Below are 20,872 nucleotides of genomic sequence, written 5' to 3'. Positions count from 1 at the left end.
AGTAAAAGAAAATTAGTGGTTGGAAGAGCTCCTCCTGGAGAACCCTGCCACTTAAAAGATAACTTTAAAATCTGTTCCAAAACCAGGCAATGTCTCAAATTCTAAAGAGCAGTCTTAAATTCTAAATATTGAGTGCACGGGGCAGGCACAGGCATAGAGGTCTGAAAATTTTGCGATTTCAGTAGGTATTTAGATTTATTTTTCAGTATACGTAAATGCATAAATTAAAAATTAAAAAGACAATTGAGGTTCAACTATCAACAAAATGTTTGGTGAGCTTTCGAGAATACTCAGATTCTCATCATCAGACCAAAATCGCGGAAGGGCGCTGGAGTTGAAGTGAGATAATGAGAATCAGAGTATTCTCGAAAGCTCACCAAATATTTTGTTGATAGTTGAATAATAAAGAAGGTGAAATATCTCACAGTAAAAGAAAATTAGTGGTTGGAAGAGCTCCTCCTGGAGAACCCTGCCACTTAAAAGATAACTTTAAAATCTGTTCCAAAACCAGGCAATGTCTCAAATTCTAAAGAGCAGTCTTAAATTCTAAATATTGAGTAAAAAAAACCTATTCTGATAAACCATCTTCTTACGTAAAAAACCTACAAGCTCATCCAGATACGTACATACCTTTATTTTTTACTCCCTTATACCCAGTTATTTCTACTAGTGGTTCAAAATATTGTATAACTCACTTGGAAAAAGGTCCCCAAAAGGTCCAACCAAATGTCAAGTAAGTATTCTTTAAGTGTTAAACGTGTTTGCCAAATTTCACTCACATGGAAAAAAGCCCCCAAAGGTTCACCCAAATGTCAAATGAGTATCCTTTATGTCTTTGCCAAAGCGCATTAAAATGGGTCCAACCGTTGCATTGGGGAGTTGTGGCAGATCAAAGAATTTGAATTTAATATTGTAAGAGTCCTTTCACACATGACAATACTGTTATCAGACAACAAAGTTGTCTCAAGGGAACAGATATTGGGAAAATCCTACAATGCTGCAGTGAGCACCAAAGTTGTGACATAATAACACAAAGAAACTGCATTTACATTTACCTACATAGCAACCTAATATCTGCCCATTTCCTTGTAGATGGGGGAGAACTGAGTAGGAACCTACATACACCTTTCCCATTTTATTGCCAACTCTCAACTTTAACCCCAAGGTCTTCAGTCACTTATTTAATAATACAAACATCTTTACCATAAAATTGTTTGTCTTATCTTGACTGTTTGGGCAAGACAAAAAGGTAGGTAGGTACATGCAAAATACATTTCCAAAGTAGTTAACCCCAAGGTCTTCAGTCACTTATTTAATAATACAAACATCTTTACCATAAAATTGTTTGTCTTATCTTGACTGTTTGGGCAAGATGAAAAGGTAGGTAGGTACATGCAAAATACATTTCCAAAGTAACCCGGTCTTTCATATTATTGAAAAGAACTGAAGATGATCTCATTTTCTTTTCAAATAACCTTATGAGTTATAATATAAAGTGGGTAGTAGGCATTCTAACATTTGAATGTTTGCCAAAAAACTGAACTCTGTCCATACTCAAGGGTGAAAAATAATTGGTGTGCCTATATGGGTCAAAGTAAAATATCAATTTGATACTTACAGATAAATGATTACATTCAGATGATAGTTTAACTATTTCTTTGGGTAGTTTCCTACTGGAAACTGATAGAATCCCGGCCATTGGGTTGATTTACTGATAACAGACTGATAAAACTAAAATAACTAGGTTACCTCACAACCTTGCCTGGCCCAAGTGGAAAAAAATCTTTTTCTGCAAAAAATAGCAAATGATACACCTGGGCCAAAGAGGAAAAAACAATTTTTTAAATCAATTTTAAGAATATTTCGACTATAAAGAGCTTTCAAATGAATAAAAATCCAATTCAACACAAAAAATTACTGAAAATTAGCAAGAAAACGGAAAAAACAATTTTTTAAATCAATTTTAAGAATATTTCGACTATAAAGAGCTTTCAAATGAATAAAAATCCAATTCAACACAAAAAAATTACTGAAAAATAGCAAGAAAATCATAAATTTGAGTCATTTTTCACTGAAAATTGGGTTTTTGGAGCAAAAAATCATAAAAAAGGGAGGAAATTTCAAAAATTCCCGGGTTCAAAAATCAATTTTTCATTACTCTTTGGATTGTTCAAGGAGGTGAATCTGCAGTGGATGTCTTCGTAAAAAAGTAAAAAAGTGAAGCCAACATTTTAGCCCCTAGAGTGCAGTAGTGCACAGGAGCTTTTTGTTGTTTTGTTTATTTGAAATCGAGGAATGATTTGCAAAAGTTTTCATTATTCATTTTTCCATTTTATTAATTTTTGAATTTAGAACCCATTTCTATTTCTAATTGAATATCTTCTTATTTGAGGACTTGTAATCCGTGCTCTACCTCTCCTGATAAGGATACCGCATCTTTCATAATGGTAAGTCATCTAATGGTCTAACTTTCCATTTCTCTTGTCAATCTCACTAATTGTCTACTCAATCGGAGATCAAGCTCTGATACATATCCAGCTCAGCTAATAATCTCCAATCCTATATAAACCCATGTACAGCTCAAGATAAACCTCCTAGAGAACGTTCAATCTTGAATGCTATGACCTAGTGATGAGAAAAACTTGGCTATCTTTATTGATGTCTAACCTCACTCTTTTAGGCTTAAAACAGAGTGGATTGGGGGAGCACAGGGCATAGAACACCGAGGACATAGAAATAGAGATAGGCAATGAATTTAAACAACATAGACCTAAGAGGAAAAAGATCTACATGCTATGCTCTTCTCTCCACTCTGTTTTTAGCCTGAGGCTCTTTTGCCAGTGAGATTTTGCAAAGGGGGTCTGATCATTTTACTCTTGTATTTGTCTACAGGGTCAAAACCAATCAGGAGGTGCTGGGTCTAACAGTGATAAGAAAGACGACAAAGATAAGAAGAAAAAGTATGAACCTCCAATTCCCACTCGAGTCGGCAAGAAGAAGAGGAAGGCAAAGGGACCCGATGCAGCTATCAAATTGCCTCAAGGTGAGGTTCTAACATCTGTCCACACATAGATGATGGCCATTGACTATGTGTGGACACAGCTTAGGAGTTCAAGGGATGATTTTATTGTTTGCTATTTAAAGGTCCCATAGATAATTGTCAGGCTCACCTTGATATAAAAAAAAACCCTACTTATAGCTATAGTCCATTCCCCCCCCACATATTGGAATAATACCTACTTGTGATAAACTAAACAACTGTTCTTTTCCATTGTGACCAATATAAAATTCCTAAATTCTAGAACTTTTAGGTTTATATTGTTTTAATTTTCAGTAACACCTCACACAAAGTGCAGACTGAAACTGTTGAAATTAGAGAGAATCAAAGACTATCTTCTCATGGAAGAAGAGTTCATTAGAAATCAGGAACGTCTCAAGCCACAAGAGGAGAAAAATGAGGTAAGAAAGAGGTCAAAATTATTAGAATTAAGGTTGTTTGTCTGTTGCTTAAATAAACAAAAGTGTCACAAACTTGTATTCTGTAATTTGTTACTTTAGTTTACCTTGTCCTTGGGATCATTAAATTTAATTTGGAAAAAAAAAATGTTCTAAAACTTTCTAAATTCTTATCCTCTTTTTCTTTTCATAGGAAGAGAGATCAAGAGTAGATGATCTAAGAGGAACCCCCATGAGTGTTGGTACTTTGGAAGAAATAATCGATGATAACCATGCCATTGTGTCTACTAGTGTGGGCAGTGAGCATTACGTGAGCATCCTCAGTTTTGTGGACAAGGATCAGCTTGAACCAGGCTGTTCTGTGCTGCTTAACCACAAGGTAAGTGTGTGCTGTTGGTTTGTAAGATTCTTTGGCCTGTGGGAGCCAAGGGACTCTTCGGTCTCATTGTGGCAGTTTAAATACCGAAAAGAAAAGCTCCTTTTTGTATTAAACCTAACCCTATAATAACACTAATCACTGCTCTAATTGCTCCATTCAGTCTCTATTGGGGTGGAAAATAACCTAATCCATTATATTATATTTTTGCATGACTTATACATAAAGTTCTACAAAAATGTTCATTTTGCATTTAAAACAAACCAAGTGAGTGCTTTTGTAGCTTGTAGACCACAACTGCCTTTATCCTTGTAAATGAGCTACAGGTGGCAGAAGAGAAGAGATTTCCAAAGTGGGTATAAATGTGTAGCTACCTCTAGCTAGTGAAGGAAATGTTCAGATTAGGGCTCTTGATGGTAGATGTTTTTTATTTAGGTACTAGGTATGACAATTTTCTCACAAGCACATGAAACCTAGAGCTGAATCCTCCTCGTCTAAAACTTCAGCTGAATAGCTGAAGTTTGTATTGACTGAGGAGGAAACAGCTTCAGACATTGAGGAGGAAACAGGCATTCTCTTCAGACATTTTCATGGTACTTTTTTTCTTCTGTGATTCTCAACGCGCTTCTGGCTTCAGAAGCTCTTTGAGAATTACAATATGATACGATTTCCTGTTGTCTAGGTACATGCTGTGGTAGGAGTACTGTCAGATGACACAGATCCTATGGTCACTTAAGAGGAACCCCCATGAGTGTCGGTACTTTGGAAGAAATAATCGATGATAACCATGCCATTGTGTCTACTAGTGTGGGCAGTGAGCACTACGTGAGCATCCTCAGTTTTGTGGACAAGGATCAGCTTGAACCAGGCTGTTCTGTGTTGCTTAACCACAAGGTAAGTGTGTGCTGTTGGTTTGTGAGATTCTTTGGCCTGTGGGAGCCAAGGGACTTTTCGGTCTCATTGTGGCAGTTTAAACCAGGTATATTATGTATATTTTCGGTAATTATGCAGAAGTCACATCCGTGCCACAAGGTAAGTGTGTGCTGTTGGTTTGTGAGATTCTTTGGCCTGTGGGAGCCAAGGGACTTTTCGGTCTCATTGTGGCAGTTTAAATACCGAAAAGAAAAGCTCCTTTTTGTATTAAACCTAACTCTATAATAACACTAATCACTGCTCTAATTGCTCCATTCAGTCTCTATTGGGGTGGAAAATAACCTAATCCATTATATTATATTTTTGCATGACTTATACATAAAGTTGTACAAAAATGTTCATTTTGCATTTAAAACAAACCAAGTGAGTGCTTTTTGTAGCTTGCAGACCACGACTACCTATATTGTTGCAAATGAAGGTACATGAGGTAGAAAAGAAGAGAATTCCAAATGGGTATAAATGTGTTGCTACCTCTAGCTAGTGAAGGAAAATTTTCAGGGATCTTGGATCTTACAATATGAATTCAACTCCAGCGCTTGCAGAGTAAACACCTCTCTCGCATATTTTTGGTCTGATGATGAGAATCTGAGTATTCTCGAAAGCTCACCAAATTTCAATTGTTGAAAGTCAAACCTTTATTGTCTTTTTAATTTCTAATATGAATTCTTGTTGTCTAGGTGCATGCTGTGGTAGGAGTACTGTCAGATGACACAGATCCTATGGTCACAGTCAGCCCAAAAGCGATCACCTTAGGGCTGATTGAGGGCTGACGAAAAACGCCGACCCCGTCTGTACACGGGAAAAGGCGAAGAAAAAAGAAGAAGATTATGCTCCCCTGTGTCAACGATTTTCGTTATTTTTTAGTTCCGCAAACGTAATAGAAAATTGTGTGATTTTCACAGCAGATTTTTTAGCTTAATTTTACAATCGATGTTTACCTTGAACATTTTCTTTAAATCCTCCATAATTGATTCAATGTACTCCCGATCATTTTGTTTCAGATCATAATCGAAATAACTTTTCGTTATCGTTTCAAATGGATAATATCGAATCACTTTAGCAATGTAAAAGCTTTCCCCTGTTGTGGCATATTTGTCAAAGTCACGCACTGATTGTAAACTTTTCTCATGCATTAGTGATGTGAAGGATTTGATACTTTGGTAACCAAACGATGGTTGCATCAACTTTCTGGTCAGTTTCCAGTGATGTGAGTCAATATTGCTAACTAGTCCTGAAAATATTGGGAAGATGGTTTACATTATAAAGGGGGCACGGTTATAAGTTATAAGCGGTTATTATTAAGTTAATTGGTAACCAAACGATGGTTGCATCAACTTTCTGGTCAGTTTCCAGTGATGTGAGTCAATATTGCTAACTAGTCCTGAAAATATTGGGGAGATGGTTTACATTATAAAGGGGGCACGGTTATAAGTTATAAGCGGTTATTATTAAAATAGCATATGTTAATTAACAAAGTTAGATAACTCTAGTTAGGTAACAATGTTCAATTAAGTGTGAATCCAGACCCTAGTTCCATAAATAATAACTAGCAGGCTATTTTAATTTTTAAAAAACGTGGATGTCTCAATTCTCAATGTCTCACCTTTTGATACATAAAGTCCTCCCAGATATTTATAGAAATCAGGCTTGTGTGGAATTTTGTTTACTTGATAAGCTATGGAGGCATCTCCCACAAAAACATGCAAAGACTGACCCACCCATAGTCTGACCATTCTACAGGGTGACCTGATAACATAATATGTAACAAAACAAAATACAAGGTGCGCTAGAAAAACACTGACAACTCAACATACAATGCAATCTTTATCCTATCAAACGTATGACCTTCTTTAGACTGCTGGGGCAAAGGTACTTTTAAAAACAATCGGGAACGTACGTATGCCGTGACCACAGAGTTTAAGATTTACCGGTATTTTTTAAATCGATTTATCTCGGGATTTAAAAGTTGTAGAAGGAAAAGAGAAATTTCCTAGTTCCTCATATTTTCTGCTCTTTGTCTTGGAAACCTCTACTAAGCAAGTGTAACTGGCCTATTCAATAGATACCTTAGGAACTAATTTCCTTTGCTAAAGAAATAGCAAAGGTTGAGTGCAAAGGGCATCCCCTCGTAAAATTCTGTAGCCAAAACCAAATGTCAGCCCAAGAGCGATCACCTTAGGGCTGACAAAAAATACCAACCCTGTCTGTACACGTGAAAAGGCAAAGAAAAAGAAGAAGTTCAGTCAAAGGTCTAAACTTTAGAGCTAAAGCTTCTTCCGAAATCATCCCAACAAAAGTGGATTTGATTGCAGTTAAAAATAGGTGTTTACAGATGGTCACAAAAGGTTTAAAGTAAATGAAAAATTTAATTAAACTATTATGTTTATCTTTAGTCAGCCCAAGAGCGATCACCTTAGGGCTGACAAAAAATACCAACCCTGTCTGTACACGTGAAAAGGCAAAGAAAAAGAAGAAGTTCAAAGGTCTAAACTTTAGAGCTAAAGCTTCTTCCGAAATCCCAACAAAAGTGGATTTGATTGCAGTTAAGAATAGGTGTTTACAGATGGTCACAAAAGGTTTAAAGTAAATGAAAAATTTAATTAAACTATTATGTTTATCTTTACTTGCATTGTTAGCTCTTAATTAAGTGCCTAATTTGTTGCAATTGACCATTTCCTTTCATTTAAGTATGAGTAGGTACATACTACCTACATAGTCAGCTCCCATGGCGGCAAAACTCTCCTTGCCAAGGCTGTGGCCAATCAGACCTCGGCTACGTTCCTGCGGGTTGTGGGTTCGGAACTCATTCAGAAATATCTGGGCGATGGACCCAAGCTGGTGAGAGGTAAGGAAAAAAATCACATTTATCTATTTACAGTTGGACATTGAGATTCTCTTTGTAGGGAAATCAGGGCCTCACATAGTCTTGGACAGTGATTTCCAACTAGCGGCCCATGGGCCAAATATGTCCCGCCAGACCATTTTTGTGACCTCCCAGAGCTTCAATTGACCATTTCCTTTCATTTAAGTATGAGTAGGTACATACTACCTACATAGTCAGCTCCCATGGCGTAGTGGTCACTGCACTCGCTTTGCACATGGGAGACCCGGGTTCAATTCCCGGCAGGGTCAAGAAATTTGTATCATGCAAATGATTTATTCCGTGACTGGCTGTTGCGGGGCCCACTCAGCCTTGTGAGGAATATAAATGATTTGTATCATGCAAATGATTGATTCCGTGACTGGCTGTTGCGGGGCCCACTCAGCCTTGTGAGGAAAATGAGTAGCTGCAAAACTCTCCTTGCCAAGGCTGTGGCCAATCAGACCTCGGCTACGTTCCTGCGGGTTGTGGGTTCGGAACTCATTCAGAAATATCTCGGCGATGGACCCAAGCTGGTGAGAGGTAAGGAAAAAAATCACATCATTTATTTACAGTTGCACTATGGGATTCTCTTTGTAGGGACATAAGGGAATCATCAAGACTTCCCTGGTAAAATCACTTTTGTGGAAATGAAAAATCGTACCGAAACAAAAATCAAAACAAAGAGTGCATGCCATGTGTTAGATAAGAATGTCAATAAAATGTATTAGGTGTTCCTAACTCTTGACATCAAGCGGAAATATAGAAAAATCGAAAAGTGAGAGAACTATTTTTGGCCTAATGGCCTTCCAGAAGGCCCATCACGCTTTGTGGGTTAATGGGGATTTCTCTGTTTACTTTCAGAGCTGTTCAGAGTGGCTGAGGAGCATGCCCCATCCATAGTTTTCATTGACGAGATTGATGCCGTGGGTACGAAGCGGTATGATTCTAACTCTGGTGGCGAGAGAGAAATCCAGAGAACCATGTTGGAGCTTCTCAATCAGCTGGATGGATTCGATTCCAGAGGTAGGAAAATAATTTATGAAAAAATAATATTTTCCAAACGGGATACCTACATTGTCAAGTAGCATTATAAGATAAGTGAAGACATAGTATTTTTAATTCATCCTCCAGTTATGAAAAATTGGAAAACTCACAAATATTAATTTGTGGTGAAACCAAGCATGAAGACATTACTTAAATATGATAATCTAAAGGTGTGTCCAAACTGGCCATCGAACCACGAGGTGAATCTACGTTATCGAGGCAGTGAGGACGGTTCAGTCAACAACGATCGACTATCTGTGGACACTGGACACACCTTCAGAAATTTGTTTCGAAATGGCAAGGTGACTGTAACTGTATTCACTTGTTTTATTACATGTTGGAGCTTCTTAATCAGCTGGATGGATTCGATTCCAGAGGTAGGAAAATAATTTATGAAAAATAATATTTTCCAAACGGGATACCTATATTGTCAAGTAGCATTAAAAGATAAGTGAAGACATAGTACTTTTAATTCATCCTCCAGTTATGAAAAGTTGGAAAACTCACAAATATTAATTTGTGGTGAAACCAAGCATGAAGACATTACTTAAATATGATAATCTAAAGGTGTGTCCAAACTGGCCATCGAACCACGAGGTGAATCTACGTTATCGAGGCAGTGAGGACGGTTCAGTCAACAACGATCGACTATCTGTGGACACTGGACACACCTTCAGAAAGTTGTTTCGAAATGGCAAGGTGACTGTAACTGTATTCACTTGTTTTATTAGTTCATAAGTCCAAAATAGGCATTCTATCACTGACAAATTAGGCACTCTATGCTTATGCTTACTTAGGAAGGAATTTTACTGAATTTTGGGCCGGAAAAGGAGTCTGAGTGAGGTCTACAGTTCACTGACCTTTATTTATCTTCCAGGTGATGTCAAAGTGATAATGGCGACGAACAGGATCGAGACGTTAGACCCGGCCCTCATTGTTCAGTCAACAACGATCGACTATCTGTGGACACTGGACACACCTTCAGAAAGTTGTTTCGAAATGGCAAGGTGACTGTAACTGTATTGACTTGTTTTATTAGTTCATAAGTCCAAAATAGGCGTCTGAGTGAGGTCTACAGTTCACTGACCCTCATTTATCTTCCAGGTGATGTCAAAGTGATAATGGCGACGAACAGGATCGAGACGTTAGACCCGGCCCTCATCCGTCCCGGACGTATTGACCGCAAGATAGAGTTCCCTCTGCCGGATGAGAAGACGAAGCGCCGAATTTTCAACATTCATACGTCGCGCATGACGCTGGCTGAGGATGTGAACCTGCAGGAGTTGATTATGGCCAAGGACGACTTGTCCGGAGCGGATATCAAGGCCATCTGTACAGGTGAGTTGAACGCGAATGACCTACACATTTACTTATGGCAGAGATCGCCTAAGGCAATAATCCCGCCTTTTGTTAAATGTGTATCGTTAAAAAAAGTTTATATTGTGCTTTTTTTAGCCCAATTTTGATTCATGTATGAATTAAAAAACAATGAAATCGGAAAAAAAAAAATAGTTTCCGGACTTGCAGGGTTAAATGGGAAAGAGACACATGGGAAGGAGATTTGATTGGGAAGGAGACACTTGGTATGCTCAAACTCCTCGAAGCGAAGGTTGTGAAAAAGCTCTGCTTTACCATTAATTATTTGAGAAAAATTTGAATAGTTCTGAATACTTACTGCGGAAGCAGTGCAATAGTCCTAAACAAAAATGGACAAGTGTTCAAGAAGAGACCACCGTAATAAATACTCCCGAAGACGGGGGGGGGGGAAATAGTTTCCGGACTTGCAGGGTTAATCTCCTGTATGAATTTTGAAGAACAAAGAGTATGTATATAATACTATGCTCAGGCTTGCAGTGCATGCTGGAGGCCCGGGTCCTCGGCGGGGTTAAAAGAAATTCGGCTCTGTGCTTGGCAGCCTTGTGAGGACAACTGAATAGCTACTTTAATTGAGTAGCGACCAGTGGCGGCATTATGTTTTTTTTATGAGTGAATAAATGAATTGATTTGATTGGGAAGGAGACACTTGGTATGCTCAAACTCCTCGAAGCGAAGGTTGTGAAAAAGCTCTTCTTTACCATTAATTATTTGAGGAAATTTTGAATAGTTCTGAATACTTACTGCGAAAGCAGTGCAATAGTCCTAAACAAAAATGGACAAGTGTTCAAGAAGAGACCACCGTAATAAATACTCCCGAAGACCCCCCGTGAGCTGACAGCTGTTCTGTTTGATTTTCCAGAGGCTGGACTGATGGCACTTCGCGAGAGACGAATGAAGGTGACTAACGAGGATTTCAAGAAGTCCAAGGAAAGCGTACTGTACCGAAAGAAAGAGGGAACCCCCGAAGGACTTTATCTTTAAAATTTCTAAATTGCAACCTTTTTTTTTCTCTCTTTTCTTTCAGAGAAAAGTTTCATCTGTGAAAGTAAAAACCAAAGAATATTTTGGTTTTTATTTTCTACCTACCTGTTACTCTTTTCTTTATACATTGCAACTTTTTTTTCTTCTTCCTTCAAAGAAAATAATCCATCTGTTTTCTTTCAAATAATGTTTCGGGTTTTTCTTTCTACCTCAAGGAAAGCGTACTGTACCGAAAGAAAGAGGGAACCCCCGAAGGACTTTATCTTTAAAATTTCTAAATTGCAACCTTTTTTTTTCTCTTTTCTTTCAGAGAAAAGTTGGTTTGGTTTTTATTTTCTACCTACATACCTGTTACTCTTTTCTTTATACATTGCAACTTTCTTCTTCTTCTTTCAAAGAAAATAGTCCATCTGTTTCAAAGAATGTTTTGGGTTTTACTTTCTACCTTACTGATTTTCTTTCTTCTAAACTACCCCAAACGTGTATTCTCGAGTGATGCTTTCATCACTTGATTATAGGCAGCAAAGGAAAATAACGCAGGGGGACGCAAACTTATTGGGTAAAAAAAAACATAAGAATCTTTGGGTCCCATTACCTGATGATAGCATACAGGGTGCGCCAGAAAAACACTGACAACCGCTCAGGGTTTGAACCCCGTCAGAGCGATAAAAACGGTCTGTTTTGTTGTGTATTTTAGGGAAAAAACTAACTTTGACTTTAGAAAGATGCCACAATTGTAAGAATACCTACTGTACGGGCCTGAAAGTAGAATATCGTAAAACGAAATAGAGCTATGAAAATAACGAGGTAATGTTTAAAAAAACAATTTTGGTAGGTTTTAATTTAACTATTTTCATCAACTTTCAAAGAAAAATATAAAAAAAATACTTACAGTAAATTGTAGTTCATAATTTTATAAACAAATGTTTCTTCATTTAGTTTCTGTCAAAACTTCCAGGGACTCAATTACCTATGAGTGGAATGATAGTGGAAAACATAATGGTTTCAAAATTTCAAGGGAGAAAGTGATAAGCTCTTCCAAGATGAAAGACCTTGGGTCGACGGAAAAGGCAGCTTTGAATGATCAAAGGAAAAGACGGTTTTGAACAGTGTATAGTTTTTGGAATACTTAGGGCCGGAGCCACACTCAGAGATTAAACTATGATTAACTTTTAATCCTGCATTAAGCAATCTGATTCGCTAAAAAATTTAAATCAAGATTTTTAAGATGTATCTATTCTGGCCACCTTATCAATGAGAATTGTAGCTAGAGTAGATTTATTTACCTTGGTTGAATAAATCAAGCAAGCCTTGAGCTATCAGCTTGTTGAAAATTTGCAGTCTTTTCTCAAGAGGTAGGTCAGGCATTTTCTCCTGTATGAGTTCGTCTGTTATTCCAGCAGATCCTGCTGCTTGAATTAAAGCAAGAACACTGAAACAAATTAGAAGTGTTCCTAAGATTAAAAAATTATTCTTAAAGAAGAGCAGGAAAAACATTGGTGCAACAGATGATATTGAATAGAGAATACAGAGATGCAATCACAAATGTGGCATGTATATTTTTGGAACCCCCAACAAGGCCTGAACCCCCTTAGGTAAATAGCAACTTTACGAGGGAATGTAGGATGGTCCAAATTATAGGCACATATTTTTTTTCTGGCTTTGAATAAACCTACTCATTACTACAAGGCTTGAGAAATACTTTAAACATACCTTTGAAGTTCAGCATCTGTTGTAGAAGCCATGTCAGTCTGGTTGTATGTCTCCTATTCTTGGAAGCCCTCCTTTAAGTTCAACAGGTGAAGACGGGGATACTAATCATTCTGAAAATAAAAATCAAACTCCTTTTAAAATATTGTGAGCCATTGTCACATTGAGTAGGTACTTATACATGTTTTTCACAAATTTCATTGGGTAATTTAATTCTTAAGGTAAGTAGGTACCTAGGTTTTTTTTTTTTTTTTGCAAATAAAAAAGTTGAGAAACGCTACTGGAGCATAAATCTAACCTCAAAACTTTGCTGCTCATCCTCATCCAGTCATCCTAGAAAAGTTGAATGTTGTGAAGTTGTGAATATTTTAAAGTTTAATGGTTTCTTTTTCAAGTGATAAAGACCCAATAGTGAAAAGCCTTCTGGTGACCAGATGGAAGACGACTTACGTGATGAAATGCAAGTACTGGACAAAACTTGGCAGAAGATGACAGCCAAAGTACATCAAGTAAGACACTCAATAAGAATCCTCCTTCCATTTTATTCAATCTCAAATGACTTTCGTCTGCAAGTACTGGACAAAACTTGGCAGAAGATGACAGCCAAAGTACATCAAGTAAGACACTTAACAAGAATCCTCCTTCCATTTTTATTCAATCTCAAATGACTTTCGTTTGCAAGTACTGGACAAAACTTGGCAGAAGATGACAGCCAAAGTACATCAAGTAAGACACTTAACAAGAATCCTCCTTCCATTTTTATTTAATTTCAAATGACTTTCGTCCGTGTCCTTCCTGCACAAGGCAAGTAATAACTAAACTGCAACTAAAGAGATAATGAAATGCATCACCTATCACCTTGGCACTGATAAAGAATGAACTTTCGCAAAATTTCGCAACTTTCAGCAATTTTTTCAAGAGGGGGAAAATTTGAAATTTCGCGGTTCGCGATCTTGCCGTGTTGCCAACGGTGCGGTGGGGGAAAAGGTGTGTTGCACATTGCGTTTCATATGAGACAGTTTTGTACGGCGCATTATAAAGATACGTTGGTTTTGGTTCTCTGTCGCCAGCCTTGTTGGTAGTCAGCTTGGTTGCTAGCGTGTCTGCCTTGTAAGGGCTAGGCTGCGGGTTCGATTCCCGCCCGGGGCGGATTTTATCCTGAACGGACAAGGTTCGTTCTCAGAACGGCTGGCTTTCTCCTATCCTGTCTTCCTTCTCTCTTTGATTTCAGGACGATAAGAGAGTTAAAGTTTCCCCTGTCAAACCTCTTTTTTTTAAAGAAAAAAAAAATCTCACGATTTCGGGACGATAAGACCCTAGCAGTTACAGTTCCCTCTGTCAAACCTCTTAAAAAATAAAAACTTTCAAAGTTGCGAGAGCATGACGCATAGAGCATAGAGCAGGTAGAGGGAAAAGTGACGCTAAAGAGTAGCGACGACTTCAAAACACATTGAACTGAGAACAAAAATTTGGACCGATTGCAATACTTTCTCATTACCGTATATAGATTCCCTATAGGAAAAGTGACGCTAAAGAGTAGCGACGACTTCAAAACACATTGAACTGAGAACAAAAATTTGGACCGATTGCAATACTTTCTCATTAGGTACCATATATAGATTCCCCATACGTAAGGGTAATAGAAAGTAAAAAGGTCTATGCGCTAATACCTACGCTATGCTCTACTCTGTTTTGAATCCGATTCATATCATAATCATAGACCCTCACATCTCACATTGTAAAATATTAACTTAGTGGATGTTGCTATTTTTCAAGGTACTACCTACATTCCTACATAATATGATAAGGCAAAATTATTTGCCACAGTGGTAAGGAGAATACAATGTAGACTTGTTGAGGTGATAAGAAAATGTTAGACAGAGTCTGTATTAGGTACAAGGGGTTCTCAAATTCACAAATTTAAGTTTTTTTTTTCTTACGGGAAGGAAAATAAATAACAAAGTTCATCTCACCGAATTCATAGTGGCGACTGTTTCTCACTCCATCACTCTGGAGGATCCGTGGAGCAATACATCTAACATGGGATCTCAAGTAGTTGATGTTGATGGATCATCTTCCGAACCATCTCGATCTGTGTCCGGCAGAGCAGGGAGTAGCGGTCGTACAACCCCTCATTGTGCTCGATGTAGAAACCACAAGATCAGTGTACCATTGCAAGCTCATAAGAGATATTGTCCTTTCAGGGACTGTACGTGTAAAGACTGTATATTGACTAAAGAACGACAACGAGTGATGGCGTTACAGACTGCGTTGAGAAGACAACAGCAGCAGGATGAAATGAGAGCAAAGAAATTGAAGGAGGAACAAGAAAAAATGGCACGAGGTGAGCGGTTGTCTTCACCTACTTGTAGCTTACCTCCTTCGACACCAGGGTCATGTATAGATATAGAGAACTCCAATTGTGTGTGTAAGTCTTGCGTACTATTGAAAGCACGGCACAGAGTAATGACACTTCAATCAGAAATAAGAAAAGGGAATGAAGAGAGAAGAGCACGGGGTGAGCCCCCCTTATCTATATCCTCATGTAGTCTACCTCCATCTACCCCAGGCTCTTGCATTGATGTGGAGAATTCCAACATTGCCTCATCTGGTGACGAGGATAATTCCAGTCAGTTTACAGGAGGAACGCCGTCCCCGCCCTCCCCAAAAATATCAGCAACATCCAAACCTTCCAGTAACCTTTATGCTTCAACTGTTATTAGACCTCCTGTCATCGAAAATGGTACAAACGGTATCATGCCGAATGGAGGTAAGATTCTTGTATTTTGCCTGCTTTTATTGTGTTGAAACAAATAAGGGATGCAAAAACTTCCGTACATAAAATAGATAGAAATAAAGGCATAGGAAAAGGCTGGTTCCATAATGTGTTTTCAACAGACATGACAGAACCACCCCATACTCTCCTGCTTTCCTATTGGATTGGCACATTGCCATTTTCTACCCTTGTAATTGTACTCTCTTATCCTCCCTTCTATTTTATCCTTAAAATGCATACAGAATAATGTTTTATTATTGAAAATCCAACACCTCCTACTTTTTATGACTTTTGTCAAGATCAGAATTCACCTTGCATTCGCTACGGCTCTGCTTAACACGCGCAGTCTGACACTCATATTTATGAACAAGAATGATCGTTCTTAGATCAGTCTCAAGTCAAAATTGACCAATCAAATGCCTTGAGACTATGCTTAGCACGAACTTAAGAGCCAGCACTTTGTTCATAAATATGGGTGTAAATGTACCTTACAATCACAAAGATGCGTGTTACTTTGTGGTTCAGATGAATATACCTAACACTGTCTTGTGAATTGCACCATTGTTATATTGAACGAATGAATTGAGTTCTCTCAACTCCAAAATTGCCTGAGCTGGACATGTTTGCGGGGCTCCCTCGCCCCCCTCTTAATACGGCTCTGCTTAACACGCGCAGTCTAAATGTACCTTACAATCACAAAGATGTGTTTCTTTGTGGTTCAAATGAATATACCTAACACTGTCTTGTAAATTGCACCATTGTTATTGAACGAATGAATTGAGTTCTCTCAACTCTAAAATTGCCTGAGCTGGATGACATGTTTGCATTATTTGTTTTAAAACTTTCAAGGCCAGCCAAGTCATCTTGGTTGGTAGCGCGTCTGCCTTGTAAGCGCCAGGCCTTGGGTTCGATTACCGTCCGGGGCGAATTTCATCCTGATGGGATAATCTTCGTTCTCAAAACGGCTGGCTTTCTCAAAGCGCTAGGCCTTGGGTTCGATTACCGTCCGGGGCGAATTTCATCCTGATGGGATAATCTTCGTTCTCACATTGAGTACAGAGAATCTTAATTCTAATAAACAATTACAATGAGAAAGAGTTAAATCCTAGTAGTAATTTATTTAAAAAAGAAAAAAGTCCATACCGAAATGTACTAGGCTTTTCACTCCTTCTGCTCTTTTATCTCGTTATTCATCATTACCTTTCTCACTATCCTTCGGTTGCCTTACTACCCACACTAAGAGGATCCTAATAGGTAGTTCCTCTTGCATTGTAAGAGGATCCTAATAGGTAGTTATAGGTAGTTCCTCTTGCATTGTAGTTAGCTTGGAGGGTAGATTGTTGTTGTAGTGGCTTCACCTGTAGCCGAATTTTTTTGGTAATTTATTTATTGTTCCATAATACAAATACAATTGCTTAGAACATTAAAACATTAATATATAAAAAAAGAGAGAATGGTGATGGCAGAATTTTTGCGCTGTCAAAATCGTACCACATGACCGAAAAATGGCGCTCAAATTCAACGCTTTTTCGCGTTTATCTCGGAAGATGCAAATCGGATCAAAAAAGTTTTAGACAAAATGAACATGTTTTTTATGCTGTTTCCATTTCTGACCTCAAAAACAAAGGGTTTTTGCATTAGAAAAAATAATAATAATAAAATAATGATAATCCTCGTCGATCGACGGCCGGTCGACCATGTTTGCACACACCTTTACAATCTCGTTCCTCTGTCAGCACCCTGAAAGCGACCAACTTCCCGAACCTGTGAGTCCCTCACTGAGCGCTAGGCCGCGGATTCAATTCCCGCCCCGGGCGGAATTTATCCTGATGGGATAATTCTTGGAACGACTGTAATAAAAAAAATAAAAAAAAAAAATCGACATGTACCGATAATTTCAAAATATGAAGCATGAGTAACATGAGTTCGACAGGTGATATTACGGTTCGTCACGCAAAAAAATCTACTGAAACCAATGTCAAGCATACCGGGAAGCGCGCGAAGAGCGAGCGTCAAGAGTTCGAAACGATACTCTACGAACACGCGTACAAATCAGACAGTGTTAAAACATCCCAACAGTCCAGGAGATATGATGAGGTAGTCCTTAGCAGGATAAGAATAGGCCACACTAGAGTCACTCACAGTTACCTGTATGAGAGAACCACGCCCCCTCTATGTTCCTGTGGTGAAAACCTAACTGTCAAACACCTATTAGACTGCATCCGCCATGCACCCGTACGTTCTACCCTGAGCAGCAAGCCCTCCCTGCTTGATGAGCCTGAGGGAGTTTTAAGAGGTTTGACAGAGGGAACTGAACTGCTATGGTCTTATCATCCCGAAATCGAAGAGAGAAGGAAGACAGGATAGGAGGAAAGCCAGCCGTTCCTAGAACGAACATTATCCCATTAGGATAAAATCCGTCCCGGGCGGGAATCGAACCCGCGGCCTAGCGCTTACAAGGCAGACGCGCCACCAAACAAGCTAACTAGACTGGCTACAAGTTAGTAAAGGGTCCGCCCGTTTGTGCAAGTAAATAAATAAACAGAAAAACAGATAAGGTTCGTTCGCAGAACGGCCAGCTTTCCCCCATTAGGATAAAATCCGTCCCGGGCGGGAATCGAACCCGCGGCCTAGCGCTTACAAGGCAGACGCGCCACCAACCAAGCTAACTAGACTGGCTACAAGTTAGTAAAGGGTCCGCCCGTTTGTGCAAGTAAATAAATAAACAGATAAGGTTCGTTCGCAGAACGGCCAGCTTTCCCCTATCCTGTCTTTCTTCTCTCTTCTTTCGGGACGGTAAGACCATAGCATTTACAGTTCCCTCTGTCAAATATTCAATGTTCTAAGATGGTATGGAGGAAAAGGCTAAAACAGCTTCAATAGTACTCCCCTATCCTGTCTTTCTTCTCTCTTCTTTCGGGACGGTAAGACCATAGCATTTACAGTTCCCTCTGTCAAATATTCAATGTTCTAAAATGGTATGGAGGAAAAGGCTAAAATAGTTTCAATAGTATGAGTATCCAAAGTTCAACACGCCAGCCTAGTTAGCTTGGTTGGTAGCACGTCTGCCTTGTAAGCGCTAGGCCGTGGGTTCGATTCCCGCCCGGGGCGGGATTTATCGTGATAATGTTTGTTCTAGGAACAGCTGGCTTTCCCCTATCCTGTCTTTCATCTCTCTTTGCTTTGGAGACGGTAAGACCTTGGCAATTACAGCTCCCTCCAGGAAACCTCTTAAAGAAAAAAAAGTTCAACATAAAAGTACATATATGTAGCCCCAGGCTTTAGTTGACTTACCGCAACCGACTTCACAGCCTTGATGATCTTCTTTACGCCAGCCTAGTTAGCTTGGTTGGTAGCACGTCTGCCTTGTAAGCGCTAGGCCGTGGGTTCGATTCCCGCCCGGGGCGGGATTTATCATGATAATGTTCTCTTTGCTTTGGAGACAGTAAGACCTTGGCAATTACAGCTCCCTCCAGGAAACCTCTTAAAGAAGAAAAAGTTCAACATGAAAGTACATATAGCCCCAGGCTTTAGTTGACTTACCGCAACCGACTTCACAGCCTTGATGATCTTCTTCGTTTCCAGTTGTTTGAGGATCTTGTTCAGCTGCGTTGGCATCAGATTGCTCTTGAAGCGTATGTCTCGCATCCAGATCCCCTTGTTCCCCGCCTCCTCTATTATCTTGTACACCACCTTCTCCTCATTATCCGAGTCCTTTAGCTTCTCATTGGTCACCGGGTCTTTCACTTTGTACAGTAGATTTCCACCTATCAAGAAACCATTAGCTAGCATTAAATATTTGCAAATAGTGTTGTGGGAGACGGCTATTCCATAAATAAGGAAATAAGTGAAATTATTGCACACTGCAAAAGTTGTAACCTAATTTAATCTTTTTTTTTTTCATTAAGGGAGGGATGGGAAGATGAGAGAGGTTATGGGTTCAAATTTAAATGATTAGGGCATGGAATTTTATCCCCAATATCATTTGACCTGCCACCTTATCATGTTGTTGTTACATCTACATCTTTCTGAGCCCAGGAGCTGTGCCACCTCTACAGGATTGGACCACAAGGCTGTTGAGTCCAGGATGGTTGGAAGGTCTGGACAGTTGAATAGATGGTGGATTGTGGTGACCCACTGCACCTGGGCATTGATCTGGCACAGATGGATCTATTCTGGCCACCTTATCAATGAGAATTGTAGCTAGAGTAGATCTATTTACCTTGGTTGAATAAATCATTGATCTGGCACAGATGGATCTATTCTGGCCACCTTATCAATGAGAATTGTAGCTAGAGTAGATTTATTTACCTTGGTTGAATAAATCCAGCAAGCCTTGAGCTATGAGCTTGTTGAAAATTTGCAGTCTTTTCTCGAGAGGTAGGTCCGGCATTTTCTCCTGTATGAGTTCGTCCGTTATTCCAGCAGATCCTGCTGCTTGAATTAAAGCAAGAACACTGAAACAAATTGGAAGTGTTCCTAAGATTAAAAAATTATTCTTAAAGAAGAGCAGTAAAAACATTGGTGCAACAGATGGTATTGAATAGAGAATACAGAGATGCAATCACAAATGTGGCATGTATATTTTTGGAACCCCCAACAAGGTCTGAACCCCCTTAGGTCAATAGCAAATTTATGAGGGGATGTAGGATGGTCCAAATTATAGGCACATTTTTTTTAATAATAATAAAGGCCCCCCAAGGTCTGAACCCCCTTAGATCAATAGCAAATTTACGAGGGGATGTAGGATGGTCCAAATTATAGGCACATATTTTTTTTCTGGCTTTGAATAATTAAACCTACTCATTACTACAAGGCTTGAGAAATACTTTAAACATACCTTTGAAGTTCAGCATCTGTTGTAGAAGCCATGTCAGTCTGGTTGTATGTCTCCTATTCCTGGAAGCCCTCCTTTAAGTTCAACAGGTGAAGACGGGGATACTAATCATTCTGAAAATAAAAATCAAACTCCTGTTAAAATATTGTGAGCCATTGTCACATTGAGTAGGTACTTATACATGTTTTTCACAAATTTCATTGGGTAATTTAATTCTTAAGGTAAGTAGGTACCTAGGTTTTTTTTTTTTTTTTGCAAATAAAAAAGTTGAGAAACGCTACTGGAGCATAAATCTAACCTCAAAACTTTGCTGCTCATCCTCATCCAGTCATCCTAGAAAAGTTGAATGTTGTGAAGTTGTGAATATTTTAAAGTTTAATGGTTTCTTTTTCAAGTGATAAAGACCCAATAGTGAAAAGCCTTCTGGTGACCAGATGGAAGACGACTTACGTGATGAAATGCAAGTACTGGACAAAACTTGGCAGAAGATGACAGCCAAAGTACATCAAGTAAGACACT

General features: G+C 38.8%; 5 protein-coding genes across 5 annotated transcripts in view; 3 read left to right on the top strand and 2 right to left on the bottom strand.

The window, feature by feature from the left end:
- Positions 1 to 2,289: 2,289 nt before the first annotated feature.
- LOC103514125 (26S proteasome regulatory subunit 4-like) lies at positions 2,290 to 11,227 on the top strand. The gene is made up of 11 exons (XM_008478989.3): positions 2,290 to 2,447; positions 2,893 to 3,043; positions 3,335 to 3,459; positions 3,650 to 3,835; positions 4,515 to 4,567; positions 4,639 to 4,726; positions 5,443 to 5,487; positions 7,463 to 7,610; positions 8,490 to 8,651; positions 9,777 to 10,010; positions 10,909 to 11,227. The coding sequence occupies exons 1-11, from the start codon at positions 2,445 to 2,447 to the stop codon at positions 11,028 to 11,030; spliced, it is 1,317 nt and encodes a 438-aa protein (XP_008477211.1). The 5' UTR covers positions 2,290 to 2,444; the 3' UTR covers positions 11,031 to 11,227.
- On the bottom strand, positions 5,605 to 6,576 carry LOC113469456. Its single transcript, XM_026827174.1, has 2 exons — positions 6,369 to 6,576; positions 5,605 to 5,996 (listed from the first exon to the last, which is right to left on the bottom strand). Exons 1-2 carry the CDS (start codon positions 6,496 to 6,498, stop codon positions 5,662 to 5,664), a joined length of 465 nt encoding a protein of 154 aa, XP_026682975.1. The 5' UTR covers positions 6,499 to 6,576; the 3' UTR covers positions 5,605 to 5,661.
- Positions 11,228 to 14,694: 3,467 nt separating the features above from the next.
- Positions 14,695 to 15,568, top strand: LOC103514124 (doublesex- and mab-3-related transcription factor 3-like). The gene has a single exon (XM_008478988.3). The coding sequence runs from the start codon at positions 14,781 to 14,783 to the stop codon at positions 15,546 to 15,548; it is 768 nt and encodes a 255-aa protein (XP_008477210.1). The 5' UTR covers positions 14,695 to 14,780; the 3' UTR covers positions 15,549 to 15,568.
- Positions 15,569 to 17,727: 2,159 nt separating this feature from the next.
- Positions 17,728 to 20,872, bottom strand: LOC103514123 (DNA-directed RNA polymerase III subunit RPC6-like). Its single transcript, XM_026827171.1, has 5 exons — positions 20,804 to 20,872; positions 20,357 to 20,466; positions 19,828 to 19,973; positions 19,046 to 19,283; positions 17,728 to 17,794 (listed from the first exon to the last, which is right to left on the bottom strand). Exons 2-5 carry the CDS (start codon positions 20,386 to 20,388, stop codon positions 17,728 to 17,730), a joined length of 483 nt encoding a protein of 160 aa, XP_026682972.1. The 5' UTR covers positions 20,389 to 20,466; positions 20,804 to 20,872.
- Positions 20,644 to 20,872, top strand: part of LOC103514122 (yae1 domain-containing protein 1-like) — a 1,643-nt gene continuing 1,414 nt past the window's right edge. Inside the window, exon 1 of the mRNA XM_008478984.3 lies at positions 20,644 to 20,862. Within this exon, the coding sequence (XP_008477206.1) occupies positions 20,788 to 20,862 (75 nt within the window). The 5' untranslated portion in view covers positions 20,644 to 20,787. The remainder of the gene's footprint in view (positions 20,863 to 20,872) is intronic.

This window comes from Diaphorina citri, unplaced genomic scaffold (genome assembly GCF_000475195.1).
Source record: "Diaphorina citri unplaced genomic scaffold, Diaci psyllid genome assembly version 1.1 scaffold1085, whole genome shotgun sequence".
In the NCBI taxonomy this organism is placed as follows: Eukaryota; Metazoa; Arthropoda; class Insecta; order Hemiptera; family Psyllidae; genus Diaphorina; species Diaphorina citri.
The sequence above is the reverse complement of the archived record's forward strand: the minus strand, read 5'-3'. Positions and strand labels throughout refer to the sequence as shown.